This window comes from Nyctereutes procyonoides, unplaced genomic scaffold (assembly GCF_905146905.1).
Source record: "Nyctereutes procyonoides isolate TBG_1078 unplaced genomic scaffold, NYPRO_anot_genome, whole genome shotgun sequence".
NCBI lineage: Eukaryota > Metazoa > Chordata > Mammalia > Carnivora > Canidae > Nyctereutes > Nyctereutes procyonoides.
Genome location: NW_026575043.1, coordinates 45,885,481 through 45,900,186, shown reverse-complemented (window position 1 = coordinate 45,900,186; position 14,706 = coordinate 45,885,481). Strand labels below are relative to the sequence as shown.

Sequence of the window (14,706 nt, the reverse complement as noted above, 5' to 3'; positions counted from 1 at the left end):
TTGTGTATCTGACTTTCTGTTGTACTTTTGAAGAAATGTTGCATGTGGCCTTTTTTCTTCCTTTTTAAAATTCTTATTTATTTTTAAAGGTTTTATTTATTCATGAGAGACATAGAGAGGTACAGGCAGAGGGAGAAGCAGGCTCCCTTCAGGGAGCCTGAATTGGGACTAGATCCCAGGACCACAACCTGAGCCAAAGGCAGACGCTCAACCACTGAGCCACCCAGGTGCCCCTTTTTTCTTCTTTTTTAAGACAACTTCTATTAAAGTAGGTAAATTAGGCATATTTTTTTCTTGGAACGTGTCACATATGAATCTGTTAATTAGGGAATTGGATGCAGTGAAAATGATTTGTTAGATGAATTCGAGTGTCACTGGTAGATTGTTGTTTAAGAAAAATTAAAACAGGGCGCCTGGGTGACTCAGTGGCTCAGCATCTGCCTTTGGCTCAGGTCGTGATCTCGGGGTCCTGGGATCTAGTCCTGCATTGGGCTCCCTGCAGGAAGTCTGCTTCTTCCTCTGCCTATGTCTCTGCCTCTCTCTCTGTGTCTCACAGGAATGGATGAATAAAATCTTAAATAATAAAAAAAAAAGAAAATTCAAAACAGCTCAGCCATCTCATATCCAGAAATGATGAATGTTGAATTTTTGTATTTAATTGGAGCACCTCCCATATTTGCTTTGGGTGTGTGCTCTCTTGTGAATGTGTATTCTACATAGGCTTACATATTCCAGAATGAACTCTGGATGTATTCTCTGTAGGCGTACATATTCTAGAATGAACTCTGACATTCTTAAAAGCAGTTTTAACTTTTTGTATTGCCATTTAAAAGCTGATTTTAGGACATAGCCTCATCTGCGATCTTACTTGTCAGTTTCTCTTAAATAATGCATCCAATCTCTCCCATGTTGAAAAGTGCCTGCCATTAAAGCAACAACTTAGAGGGAACATGCTCTTTCCCTGTTGGGATATTCTGGAGTCTTCCTGCAGTTGTTGCTGGCTAGGGAACACTCTGTGAGCACTGGAGTAATTGATGCTCTGGAGTAGTCTCAGCAAATGTGCTGGGCAGGATTTTACTACTAGTAGGGGTTTTCCTGTATGTGTTCCTAGCAGGATGTGTTTCCTTTCATATGAACCATAGAAATACATCTGCTGGAATCTTTAAACAGATAACTTCTCAATAAACAGGAAAATGTCAAAATTGTGGTCATTTTTTTTATGAGATTGATGGAAGTAGAGAATAGAGAAAATGTAGTAACATTTACTCAGGTGTGTTGAGTGTATTTTATTTGGTACCATTACAGTATAAACACCCTGTCTTGTCTACATTTTTTCATCCTAACACCCAACACATTTCTTGTATGGCCTATGGAATAAATTTTCTAGGTGTAGCTTGGCAGGACCAGAAGACTACACTCTCGTAGAGGTTGAAGATTATTAACTGGCTGTAAGATGCAAATTTTATTCTAAGTATGATTTTTAGCAAACTTTCCTCTAACACTTATAAAATAAGTTTGGGGCACATGGGTGGCTCAGTCGGTAGAGCATGTAACTCTTGATCTCAGGGTTTTGAGTTCAAGCCTCATGTTGGGTCTAGAGATTACTTGTAAAATCTTTAAAAACTAAAATAAGTCCCTAATCTATAGAGATAGACCTTATTTTTAACAGCTTGTTCTTGGTTAAGATGATGACCCAACATGTAAAGAAAATTTTGTGTTTTTTTTTTTTTTTTTTTGCTTCCTTAGATAAACTGTTAAGCATTGGGAATGTCAGTAGTCAGCTTTTAGATTTTCTTTATTTGAAGCAAAAACAGGAGTATATTATCAACTCATTAGAAATCTTTGTGGAAGTGTAAATTTATGCAGCCACTATGGAAGTTCCTCAGAAAATTAAAAGTAAAATTACCTTATGATCCAACAATTCCACTTCTGGGTGTTTATCCTCATGTTCATTATAGCATTATTTATAATAGCCAAGAATTGGAAACAACCTAAGTGTCCTTCAACAGATGAATTGATAAGATGTGCTGTTTATTCTCTCATGAATAAATAAATAAAATCTTTTAAAAAAATGCAGGGGAGTTGAGAAGTTGAGATAGGTCTTTTTTTTTCCTTTGAGGGGAAATTGAAGTAAGGTAAGTACCATGCTGAGGTATTTATGAGAACATAATTTAAAAAAAAAGATTTATTTATTCATGAGACACACACAGAGGCAGAGATACAGGCAGAGGGAGAAGCAGACTCCTTCCAGGGAGCCTGATGTGGGACTCTTGATCATGTCCTGAGCCAAAAGCAGATGCTCAACCGCTGAGCCACCCTGGCATCCCACTTGACAGATATTTTTAAAAACATCTTGTTGAGATATAGGGTTGATTTTTGAACAACATGGAGGTTAGGGGCAGTGACACCCTGCACAGTCAAAAATCTGTATATAACTTTTGACTCCCCAAAGACTTTATTAACACCCTACCGTTGACCAGAATCCTTACCGAGAATAGAGTCAATTAACACGTATTTTGCATGTTATATGTTATATTCTGCATTTTTACAGTAAACTAGAGAAAAGAAAGTGTTACTAAGAAAATTATAAGGAAGAGAAAATACATTTACAGTCCTGTACTGTATGTATTGGAAAAAAAAGTCAAGTGTACCCATGCAGTTGAAACACATGTTGTTCAAGGGTCGACTGTAATTCACATACCATACAATTCACCCATTTAAGGCATACAGTTCAACGGTTTTTAGTATACATATTCACAAATATGTGAAACTATCACCACAGTCAATTTTAGAATATTTTCATACTTCAGAAAGAAACTCCGTACTTGTTAGCTGTAACATTTTATTCCCCTGTTGTCATCTCCCTTCCCCTACCCCCCCCACCAAGCAACCACTAATTTACTTTCTATATCTGTCAATTTACCTATTCTGGACTTCAATGTGAATGGAATCATACTATGTAGACTTTGGGGATTGAGATTTTGTGATTATATCAGCATAATTTTAAGGTTCATCCAAGTTGTAGCATATATTACTACTTCATTCCTTTTTATTGCTAAATAATACTTAATTGTATACCACATTTTGTTTTCCCATTCATCTAAAGGGTATCCAGCCTATTGGTTGTTTCTACCCTTTGGCAATTGTGAATATGCTGCTAAGAACATTCAGGTACAAATACTTGAATACCTGTTTTCAGTTCTTTGGGGTATATTTCTAGGAGTGAATTTCTGGGATCTATGGTAACTGTTTAATCATTTCAAAAACTGCCACCAATGCTTTCCAGAACAGCTCTACCATTTTATATTTTTCACTGGCAGTGTATGAAGGTTCTCATTTCTCTGCATCCTCATCAACACTTGTTATTCTCTTTTGATTTTAGCCATCTTAGTGGGGCATGAAGTCGTATTTCTTTGTGGTAGTGATTTACATTTCCTTAATACTAATGATGTCTAGTATCTTTTCATGTGCTTATTGGACATTTGTATATTTTCTTTGAAAAAACCTATTCAATTTCTTTGTTCCCTTTTAGATTGAATTCAGTTTTGGTTGCTTAGTAGGGGTTGGGGGAGGGGAGATGACACAGGGGAATAAAACGTTACAGCTAACAAGTACAGAGTTTCTAAAGTATGAAAATGTTCTAAAATCTGTGGTGAAAGTTTCACGTATTAATACGTATACTAAGTTTCTCTAATTGAATTGTAGGAATTCTTATGTATCCTAGATACAGGTGCCTTATCAGATACATGATTTGCAAAAAATCTCTTGCATTCTGGTGGATTGTCTTTTCACTTTCTTGATGGTATCTTTTGAAGCACAAAGGTTTTTAACTTTGAGAAAATCCAGTTTATCTACTTTTTATTTTGTTGCTTGTGCTTTTGGTTGTGTCATATCTAAGAATCCTTTGTCAGATTCAAGATCATGGAGATTTACTTCTGTTTTCTTCTAAGACTTTCATAGTTTTAATTCTTTTATGATTATGTCTTTGATCCATTTTTTAAAAAAAATTTATTTATTTATTAATGAGAGACACAGAGAAAGACATAGGCAGAGGGAGAAGCAGGCTCCATGCAGGGAGCCTGATGTGGGACTCGATCCTGGGACTCCAGGATCACGCCCTGGGCCGAAGGCAGTTGCCAAAAGCACTGAGCCATCCAGGGATCCCCTGATCCATTTTGAATTAATCATTTTATATGGTGTGGGTCAGGGTCCAACTTCTTTTATATGTGGCTATCCAATGGTCCCAGCACTTTTTGTTGAAAAGACCATTCTTTCCCCATTGAATGGTTTTGGCACCCTTGTTGAAAATCACTTGACAGGGGCACTTGGGTGGCTCAGTTGGTTAAGCATCTACCTTTAGCTCAGGTCATGATCCCACGGTATGCTTCTCCCTCTGCCTCCTCCCCATTGCTCATGCTCGTACTCTGTCTCTCTCTCAAATAAATAAAAATCTTGGAAGGAGGGAGGGAAGAAGGAAGGAAGGAAGAAAATAAATCACTTGACCAAAGATGTATGAATTTATTTCTGGACTTTGAATTTTGTTCCATTGATCTATATGTCTATCTTTGTTCTTCTACCTCACTGTCTTGATTTTCATTGCATTGTAGTAAGTTTTGCAGTCAGAAAGTATGGATATTCCTAATTTGTTCTTTTTCAAGGTTGTTTTGGTTATTTGAGGTCCCTTGCAATTCCATATGAATTTTAGAATCTCTTAATTTCCAGTTTGAGGAGTATTGTACTTTTTTTTTTTTTTAAGTAGGCTCCATGCACACTGTGGGGCTTGACCTCACAACCCTGAGATCAGGTGTCTCACGTTCTACCAACTGAGCCAGCCAGGCTCCCCGGAGTATTGCTATCTTAATGTTAAGTCTTCTGATCCATCAACACTGGATGTCTTTTCATTTAATTGTGATCTTCTTTAATTTCTTTTAGCAGTGTCTTGTAGTTCTCAGTGTACAAGTTTTTTACCTTTTTGGTTAGGTTTATTCCTAAGTATTTTATTCTGATACTGCTGTAAATGGAATTGTTTTCTTAATTTCATTTTCAGATTTTTTAAAAAAGATTTTTTTATTCATGAGAAAGGGGGAGGGGGCAGAAACATAGGCAGACAGCAGACTCCCCACAGGGAGCCCAATGTGGGACTTGATCCTGGGACTCTGGGATCATGCCCTGAGCCAAAGGCAGATGCTCAACTGCTGAGCCACCCAGGCGTCCCTCATTTCCAGATTGTTAGGAGTGTATAGAAATAGTCGATTCTTGTGTTTTGATCTCTTATCCTGCAACCTTGCTGAACTTATCCTAATAGTTTTTTGGTGGCTTCCTTAGGATTTTCTATATGTAAGATCATGTCATCTGTGTACAGAGATAGTTTCACTTCTTTCTTTACAATCTGAATGCCTTTTATTTTTCTTGTCTAATTGCTTTGGCTAGAACTTGTAGCACATTGCTGAATAGTAATGGTAAGATTAAACATTGTTGTCTACATCTCCATCTTGGAGGGAAAGCATCTTTCATCATTGAAAATTGTGTTAGCTGTGGGAATTTTGTCTTGTTTGGAAGTTTTGTTTTTGTTTTGAGGAAGTTTTCTTGTATTCCTACTTTGTTGAGGGTTTTTATCATGAAAGTGTTGGATTTTGTCAAATGCTTTATCTGTGTGAGAGGATTGATTTTGTTTTTATTCAATCGATGTTACATTATTTGATTTTCATATGTTGACTGCCTTGCATTTCTAGAACAATCCCATTTGGTCATGGTGTATAATCCTTTTCATAGGTTGCTAGGTTTGATCTAGTATTCTGTTGAGGATTTTTGCATCTGTATTCATAAGACATATTGGTGTTGTTTTCTTGGGATATATTTCTTTGATTTTTGGTATTAGAGTAATAATAACCTCATAAAATTAGTTTGGAAGTGTCCCCTCATCTTCTGTTCTTTGGAAGCATTTGTGAAGAATTGGTATTCTTTAAATGTTTGATAGGCTTCAGTGGTGAAACCATCTGGACCTGGGCTTAGTCAGATGTTTTTAATTCTTCTTATAGGTGTCATTCTCTTCATTTTATAGAAGAGGAAACTGAAGCTCAGAAAGGTTAAATAATTCACTAATAAATGGCAAAACAGGGATCTTAATCCGAATGGCTTTATGTCAAGTTCTAGGATGGTAACAATAGCTGACATTTACCACGTAAATACCTGACATTTACCTCGTAGTTATGTGTCTCTAACCAAACAAGGTGCTCTGACGTATTAATCCCCACATTAAGTGTTTATTTAATAATAGCTTCATATGTATTGTATCCATTTTTGGATAGAGAATCTGACACTTAAAAAAAAAAAAATCTGACACTAACTTGCCATACTGAATCTTGGCCAGGAAACAAATGATACAGCTCTGCTTCTCACTCACCAGGCTGTCTGACTCTGGAACCTGCCCTCTTAATTGCTTTTCTCTATTGTGTGCAGTAAAAGCAACTGTGCCACATGTGGGTGGCTGAGCCCAGGTCAGGTTCGACCTTGGATGTGAATGGGCTCACACTGCCCTTCAAGTTCCACTTGGACATACCTGGCTCATTCAGCATAGTGCTGTATAAGTACTACTGCCTTTTCTCACTGTGCTATGTAACTGACACTCTTCTCTTTGGTTGTAGCAAAAGAACCTGTATATCATTTTGACTCCATGTGGTCAGGATAAAAGTAAGTTGTCACTGTGAGTAATATAGAAATGACTTTTAAAGGTATTTTAATGTGGACGTCAGCCAGCAGATTTACATAATGTCTTTCAATGAGGACATTCAAAGCACTTTTCATGTTTATATTAATATTCATATTGTTGGTGAGATTAGATGGTATCTAGCCTATTTGCGTAAAGAGGAAAAATTGTCTTCATTTTTTACTTAAAGGTCCTCTTCAGGGGCATCCTGGGTGGCTCAGCCTTCGGCCCAGGGTGTGATCCTGGAGACCTGGGATCGAGTCCCACATCCGGCTCCCTGCGTGGAGCCTGCTTCTCCCTCTGTCTGTGTCTCTCATGAATAAATAAATAAAATCTAAAAAAAAAAAAAATAGTCCTCTTCAAATGTCCATTCACAATTCAGGGGAGGCACAAAAAGCTGACCTGATGCCTTGTGTGGGTGGAAGGGCCCATTGAGTGGTAGAGCTCACAGAGGCAGGTGAGGTCTCATTTCCTGTAGAGTGGGTGAGTGGTATCCAGGCTTGGCAGCTAGTTTTGGGAGCCCCAGGAGCAAGGGCCCAAGGCTTCACTGTACAGACCCAGATTGTCAGTGGTACCTGCTCATACCTGTGCTCACCTCTGCTAGGTGTTGTTTTATCCAGGGCCAGCAGCCTGGCTTCTGCTGAGGCTGGCTTGGGGCAATTGCGTGATCGTGCAGCACTGGAAGGAAGGTATCTGAATGTCTAGCTGCTCTTAATGTGGGCTTTTAGTCAATTTTCTCTGCAGCCTGTTTTCCACATCCCTGTCTAGAGACATACAGCTTTTCTTCTGAGTGCTCTGGGGATTCGCAGTGGGCCTTGGCAGGCATCCTTTTGTGAGCCTCTCCTCCTGGGGCACTCAACTGAGTGCAGAACATTCACACTTCAGTCAGTCACATTGCATTCTGTATTCCCAGATTTTCTTGTCACATTTACTCCTTTTTTTTAAAAAAAAAAATATATATATATATATATTTAAGTAATCTGTACACCCAAAGTGCTCGAACTTTTACAACCCTGGGTTAAGGGCCACACTCTCCACCACTGAGCCAGCCAGGCACCCCCACATTTGCTCATTTGTAGGCTTCTTTCCAGCGTTCTTTCTCTTGTCCTTTCATATTACCTACTTTTATTCCTTTACTGGCATTTTATTAGGATTTCAGAAAAGAGTGGAGATAAATATCATTTGTAATTTTTAAAAAAGATTTTATTTATTCATGAGAGACAGAGAGAGAGAGAGAGGCAGAGACATATGCAGAGGGAGAAGCAGGTTCTATGCAGGGAGTCCAATGCGGGTTGAGTCCCAGGACTCTAGGTAGGATCACACCCTGAGCTGAAGGCAGGTGCTTATAACCTCTGAGCCACCCAGGCATCCCTCATTTGTATTTCTTTTGTAGATTACCTCTTCATGTCCTTTGTATAATTTTCTATTGGGATTTTCATGTTTTGAATCTGTAGAAACTTTGTATATGAAATAACAATAACAAGTCTTTTTAACATACGGTGCAATCCTTCCTTTCTTCTCTGTTAACTTTTGAAACACTCACTGGAAGATATCAGTGGGGATTCCAGTTTTTACAAACTTGTACAGATGGTTGTATAGGGAAGTGGATCCTGAGACCAGCTGGTTGTACATTGACTTTTGTATGGATGTGATTTTCTTTTGGTTTTCACCACCTCATGGAAGCTGTCTTATCCATTCATGTTTGAGAAATATTCATACTGTTTCACAAATGAACAGACTCTGGCCAAGTGGAAGCAAATCATTTGCCATCTTCTTCTACCAGATACTCTAAATATATGGTCCTGGTAGTCAGCTGGAAAGGTCTGGCAACAGCTGGGCTGAGGAACACGGGTGCTCAGCTGCCTGCCAAGCGTTTGTTGCCTCAGCCCAGCCACATGCCCCAGGCTTGGAAAGAGGCCACTTTTGCACATGCCTTGGAAGGGTAGAAGGAGGCTCTGGCAAATATAAATGATCTCCCTCTGCATTTACCAGTGGGCCCAGAGCCATGAAGAAGACAATCAGAGGGAAGGAATTAGCAACAGCCCACCATGTGTCCTATTTGGCACAAGTAGACAGGTGTTAGCTTTCCTCTGTGCATGATGATCAGGAGTACTGGTTTTCAGCTGAATTGGCAGGTTTGACCATGTTCCGTTTTCTCTTCTGTCTTCTCTAGGCTCCTTCTATCCTAGCCAATATGAACAGAATGTCCTGCATATTAGCAGACAGGAAAATTATATTGGCTGCAGTCTAGGAAACTTGGATTAGGTGAGGTCTGGTGATCTCAAACCATGAAGCTTTCATGCATGTCTCTGGGATACCTAGTGGAATTTGGAGTCTGAAGTGACCCATGAGGACGCCCAGGAACAGCAGCTTGGTGTCACTTCCCCTTTCCCCAGTCCCCTATTTACTTGGGAAGTGGCTGTGGTGAATGATCAGCTCTGACATGAAAACCCATCCTGATTTTGTTTCCCCTCCCTGAGTTTTTCCTTTCCTCTGACTAATACTGCTGTAATCATTCTGGAACTTTCTCAGACTGGTTTACTCCCATAGTTCAGCCAGCACCTTGCTTCTAGCTTCTTCTATCTAATATGCCCAATATGAGGGACTCCTGGGTGGCTCAGTGGTTGAGCATCTGCCTTCTGGCCCAGGGCGTGATCCTGGAGTCCCAGGATTGAGTCCTGAGTCGGGCTCCCTGCATGGAGCCTGCTTCTCCCTCTGACTGTGTCTCTGCTTCTCTCTCTCTGTGTGTCTCTCATAATAAATAAAATCTTTAAGAAATATATGCCCAATATGCTAGTTAGACCTCTTGTCATCCTAAATAGTAGCACTTTTATCACACTATTTTTATTTAAATCTTTGCTACTCTTCTAAGATCTGGCTTTTGACCTTTCTGTTGCCTTAGATTGCTGTTAGCACTTAGCACCAGAAGTCTTGTTTTACGTTGCTCTGATATTATTCCTATTCCGGAAGGCTCTTGAAGACAAAGATTGTTGCTTGTGTCTCTTGAATTTGCCACTACACGTAGCCGGTCTTATGGAAACACTTGTAAGCAGGCACAGTCCTCAGCAGAGTACCAGTATCTGGGGAAAATGCTTAAATACTGAAAAAAGTACCTTGGCAGACTGAGGAAAAAGCCATAGTATCATAATTTTTGTGGGGGATTTGCTTTAGCTTCAAATTCACCAGATAACTTCACTTTGGAGTTTCCTTATCTATGAAAGAAGAAGGTTGGAGTGAATTGTCTTTCAGCTCCCCCACCCAACCCTGAAAGGCTAATTTTCTTTCATTCTTTGCCTTGATCTTTCTCCTGAAATTAAAACTGATGAGCAGTTTCTGGATCTTGAATTAGGAATTTTTCATTTCTTTGTAATTCTTTCCCTGACGCATTTTGCAGTTTTCTCTGGGTATGTGCTGCTAAAGGAAATTTGGATTTGCCATTTGGCTACTTTTTAGGAGAGTAGACAAAATGCCATATCATTCTGATTTTTTTCCCCCTTCTTGGATTAATGTACTACTTTTTGCTCTTCCACAGACACAATGAGGCGAGTGGTACGACAGAGCAAGTTTCGGCATGTATTTGGACAAGCAGTGAAAAATGACCAGTGTTATGATGACATCCGGGTTTCTCGAGTGACCTGGGATAGTTCCTTTTGCGCTGTCAATCCCAGATTTGTTGCCATAATCATAGAAGCAAGTGGGGGAGGAGCGTTTCTTGTGCTCCCTTTGCACAAGGTAAGTAAACTGACTTACTATTCTCTTGGTAATCTTGATTTATTTTATTGACTTTGGGAATTGACAGTTTACTAAGAATTGTGTGATTATGGAGACCATTAGACTGATGTTACTGAGGTTTAGTTCCACATTCTTCACTAATCATCAGTTTTTCTCTAACCGAATCATTAAACAAAATGGTGAACTCTGTTCTGGGTGTGCCTTCCCTGGATGAAGAGATTATTATAGCGATGCTATCTATGAGCATGGGCAGGCACAGGCATTTTATGATTTGCTTAGTAATCATCCACTTTTCACAAAAGTTTTTCCCAAAAGTGCAATTGTTAAAGTAAACAAGATTTTTTTTTTTAGTATTTTATTAGAGAGCACGTGCACTTGTGAGGGGGTTAGGGGAGAGGGAGGGGAAAAAGGAGTCTCAAGTAGACTCCACGCCTAGCTCAAAGCCCTTCACGAGGGTTTGATCTCATGACCCTGAGATCATAACCTGAGCTAAAATCAAGAGTTGGACATTCAACTGACTGAGCCATCCAGGCACCTGAGCAGAGATTTTTAAGTTTAATCTTCTTCCTCTTCTTTTCATCTTTTCTTCTCCTTCTCCTCTCATAAAGACTGAGACTTTTTGGTTTTTTGAGTGGTAAGTGGGATGAGACCTGAAGAAGATGTCCCCAAACAATGGCGGTTTCAAGTATGGACTAGACTAAATTTCAGCATAGAATCTAAGCAATGCAAATAAGTGGTAGAAATAAAGGATCTTTACTGAAAATTGTTATATGTGATCTTCAGCCTTACTGGTCTTCCCAGTCTCCTGACTTTATTCTTCCAGAGAGCCCTCTCCAATATGGGGGAGAACATAGATCTGTGAATTTCTGACTGTTCTTGAATATTGTAGACAAAGCTTAGTATTTGCTTTAACAGGAAATCCCAGGATGGTAGATAAGTGGAGGGTGGGATGGAGGGTGTGAAGAGAGAGTGAGCCTGGAAAGAATCATTTTCTAGTTGGCTTCTAGGAGGAAAATAAGTTTGGTAGGTCCTGAGCTCTAATGATAAGGACTCAGTACTAGTGAAGATGCAGGTGTTGGGTCACATTACAGCTGTTTCCACTCTGCCGAGAACATTGGGTCTCCATGTGTCTGAGCCATGTATATTAGGGGTACATCTTGTCATAATGGACCGTGTGATTCTGAAAGTGGTTACAGTAAAGTGAGTTTCTGTCAAAATGTTGTTTCCCATTATATTTTGACTTTTTTCCCTTGGGAAAACTCCCAGTTCCCCTATATTTTACTTCCTCTCGGATGCTCATGACTGACTTATTTTAACATCTGATTTTTACTTCAGTGGCCAGATTGATGTGATATTATACAATAGGACCATCTTACTACAGAAATAGTAGATGGATGCCTTTAGGGAACAAATTTGATAAGTGTTCCCAAACATACCTTTTTACTGGCAGAGTTGTTGGTTATATTTTAAAGGATAATCTTTTCATGAAGTCAAAATTTAATTTTCTACTTGGATGCTTTTTTTTTTTTTTTAAAGATTTTATTAATTTAAGAGAGTGAGAGAGAGCACAAGCAGGAGAAGTGGCAGGCAGAGGGAGAGTGAGAGGCAAACTCCCCACCAAGCAAGGAGCCTCATGTGGGTCTTGATCCCAGGACCCCGAGATCATGACCTGAGCCAAAGGCAGATGTTTAACCAACTGAGCCCCTCAGGCGCCCACCTACTCGGATACTTTTATTTCTGTGGAGAAAAATGCAGGGGCAATAATACATTACAGTTTTGTAACTGCTTACCTGATTCTACAGTGGGAGTTTGAATTTAATGTCAATTGCATGTGGTGGGTTTTACGGTGGCCATTTGAGAGGGCACCTCAGCTTGTCAACTGAGATCAGGCACTGGAGCACCATGATGTGTTTTGGGAGTTTGAGTTTTAATTCTATATACTGAGGGATACATTTAAGAATGACTTACTAATTTATTTATTTTGCTTCAAAGCCAGTAAAGCCCCAAATAAACTTTTGAATGGCTAATCTACCTCTGAGTTCAGATAATTCTCTTCAAGTTCCACATCCACAGAAGGCTCTGTGAATCCATTTTGGTTTTTAAAAACCACAGAAGCTTTGAGTTTCATTTATGTCATTTAAGGGAGACCTGTATGCAGTTCCTGAGCCACCTGGATCTTAAGATTTGGTTTTCACTTGTGTTAGTATTTTGTTCTTTTGCCAGTTGTATAGGAATTAAGGTATAAGAAGTTGCTCTAAAAATTGCCATGTTGGGAAGAGCGGTAATTTTTGGAGGAGGTTCTAGGGTCTTTTCCCCAGACTATAATATGGTCTATGAGGCTTTGCTTCTTAAATATTAATTTATTTTGGGGACGCCTGGGTGGCTTGGTGGTTGGGCATCTGCCTTCGGCTCAAGGTGTGATCCTGGGATCAAGTTCTGCAATGGACTCCCCGCAGGAGTCCTCTCTGAGGGAGACTTCTGCCTGTGTCTCTGCCTCTGTGTGTCTCTCATCTATCAATAAGATATTTAAAAAATATTAATATTTAATATTAGTATTTAAAAATTAATTTATTTTGGAGGAGGTGACATTGGCATAAACTAAGCCCAACCATTAGAAGTACTTAGTGTTAATGAGTTTTATAAGTGATGCGTTCACATGTACTGTGTGGGATTTTTGTGTATTAAAAGTGTCTATAGGGATCCCTGGGTGGCGCAGCGGTTTGGCACCTGCCTTTGGCCCGGGGCGCGATTCTGGAGACCCCGGATCGAATCCCACGTCGGGCTCCCGGTGCATGGAGCCTGCTTCTCCCTCTGCCTATGTCTCTGCCTCTTTCTCTCTCTGTGTGACTATCATAAAATAAATAAAAATTAAAAAAAAATTAAAAGTGTCTATATTTTTGCCCTTAGGGTCAGTGTGGCATAGAAGAAGAACATGGGTCTGGGAACTGGGGAGCCTAGTGGGACATGGATATCCTTCCTATAACTTTAGTCTCTTGACAGCTTTGAAATAGTTTTATAATGAGGTGCTGCTTTGGTTTAAAGCAAAGAAAAACCAAGTTCCTACATATAATATGAAGTGATGCTTGAAATTAAGATTGCAGGAAATGATACTCTAGGTGTATACTGGGCTCCAGTATGTGTTGATAGCAGTCTGGGATTCCTCTAAACATGAACTGTAGGAGATGGCCATGGTTTTTAATAACCTCTCAGAGACTTCTATTAATGTCTCCCCTGCCCCCTTTTCTTCTGGATACAAATGGGCAGGTGAGTTTTGGTGATGCTTTTGGAGCTCTCTGTACATGTTAATTTTGAATATGCATGTATTGATCTTAAGGTACGTTGTGACTCTTCGTTAAAGGTTTCTATTTACAAACATGGCCTGTGAATTTCTCTTCAAAGCTCGTTAGCGTAAGCAGTAAATTGGGCTCATTATTGCTACTTCATGAGGCTGTGGTTAGATTCTGGGGAAAATTGTGATCTCTATAGACTTAAAAAGGAGAGTAGTAGGGACAAATAAGTTAAAACACATATATAGCAAGAAGCAATCTTAGGAATGAATGTATATTTATTTTAAGTGTATGATTTGTGAGGTTTTCATTAAGGTTTTATTAGGGAAGGTGGGATTGTAGGAGGTCACTGCTAGAGGACTACAGAAAGTACTCAGCTCTGAGGTGGGGTGATTTAGATTAGCACACGTGGTTCAGGATCTCTTTTGTAATGCTCCCATCAAGCTGTGGCATGCCATGCTGTCATGACTTTCAAGGTGTGGCTTAATACATTTTCTTATTATTTGGTCTTTCAGAGGATGAATAATAGCAGTCTTGCAGAACAGAAGTTGGCTTTGTGGTTTTGGCTGTAGGGATTTTTCCCCCCACAATTACACAACCTGCCGCATATGGAGAGCATACAGATTTTAGCTCCCTGTGGTCAGTGTACCATGTGGGTACGAACAAGCCTCCCCTCTGTGGAGCAGCTGCACTGGTGATGTGGGATGAGGCATTCCCATTGCTGTCGTGAACCGTGGTGGTTCATACACACCAGTGTTTATGGGAAGGTTCATGTATGTGCATGCACATACACAGTAAAGCTTCAGGTCACAGTGAGCCTGTAAATCCCAACTTAAAACAGAGTGAGAGGAATTCGAATTTTGTGCTCTAGATCTCTTAACATTTACTTGGGTGGAGGATGCACATTGGAGGGCTCCTGTCTTCCCTCATTACTTTCTCCCTTCCTCCCTGGGCTATTTTTACTTCGGGTTATTGGAGTGA

General features: G+C 39.7%; 1 protein-coding gene across 2 annotated transcripts in view; it reads left to right on the top strand.

Moving 5' to 3' along the window:
- CORO1C (coronin 1C) overlaps positions 1 to 14,706 on the top strand; it is a 74,129-nt gene that overhangs the window by 17,022 nt on the left and 42,401 nt on the right. The window contains exons 1-2 of one of the 2 annotated variants that reach the window (XM_055322764.1): positions 6,645 to 6,690; positions 10,239 to 10,438. In XM_055322764.1, the coding sequence (XP_055178739.1) occupies positions 10,244 to 10,438 (195 nt within the window). In that variant the 5' untranslated portion in view covers positions 6,645 to 6,690; positions 10,239 to 10,243. Of the gene's footprint in view, positions 1 to 6,644; positions 6,691 to 10,238; positions 10,439 to 14,706 lie in introns of those variants that run through there. The other variant, XM_055322763.1, reaches the window with a different exon arrangement.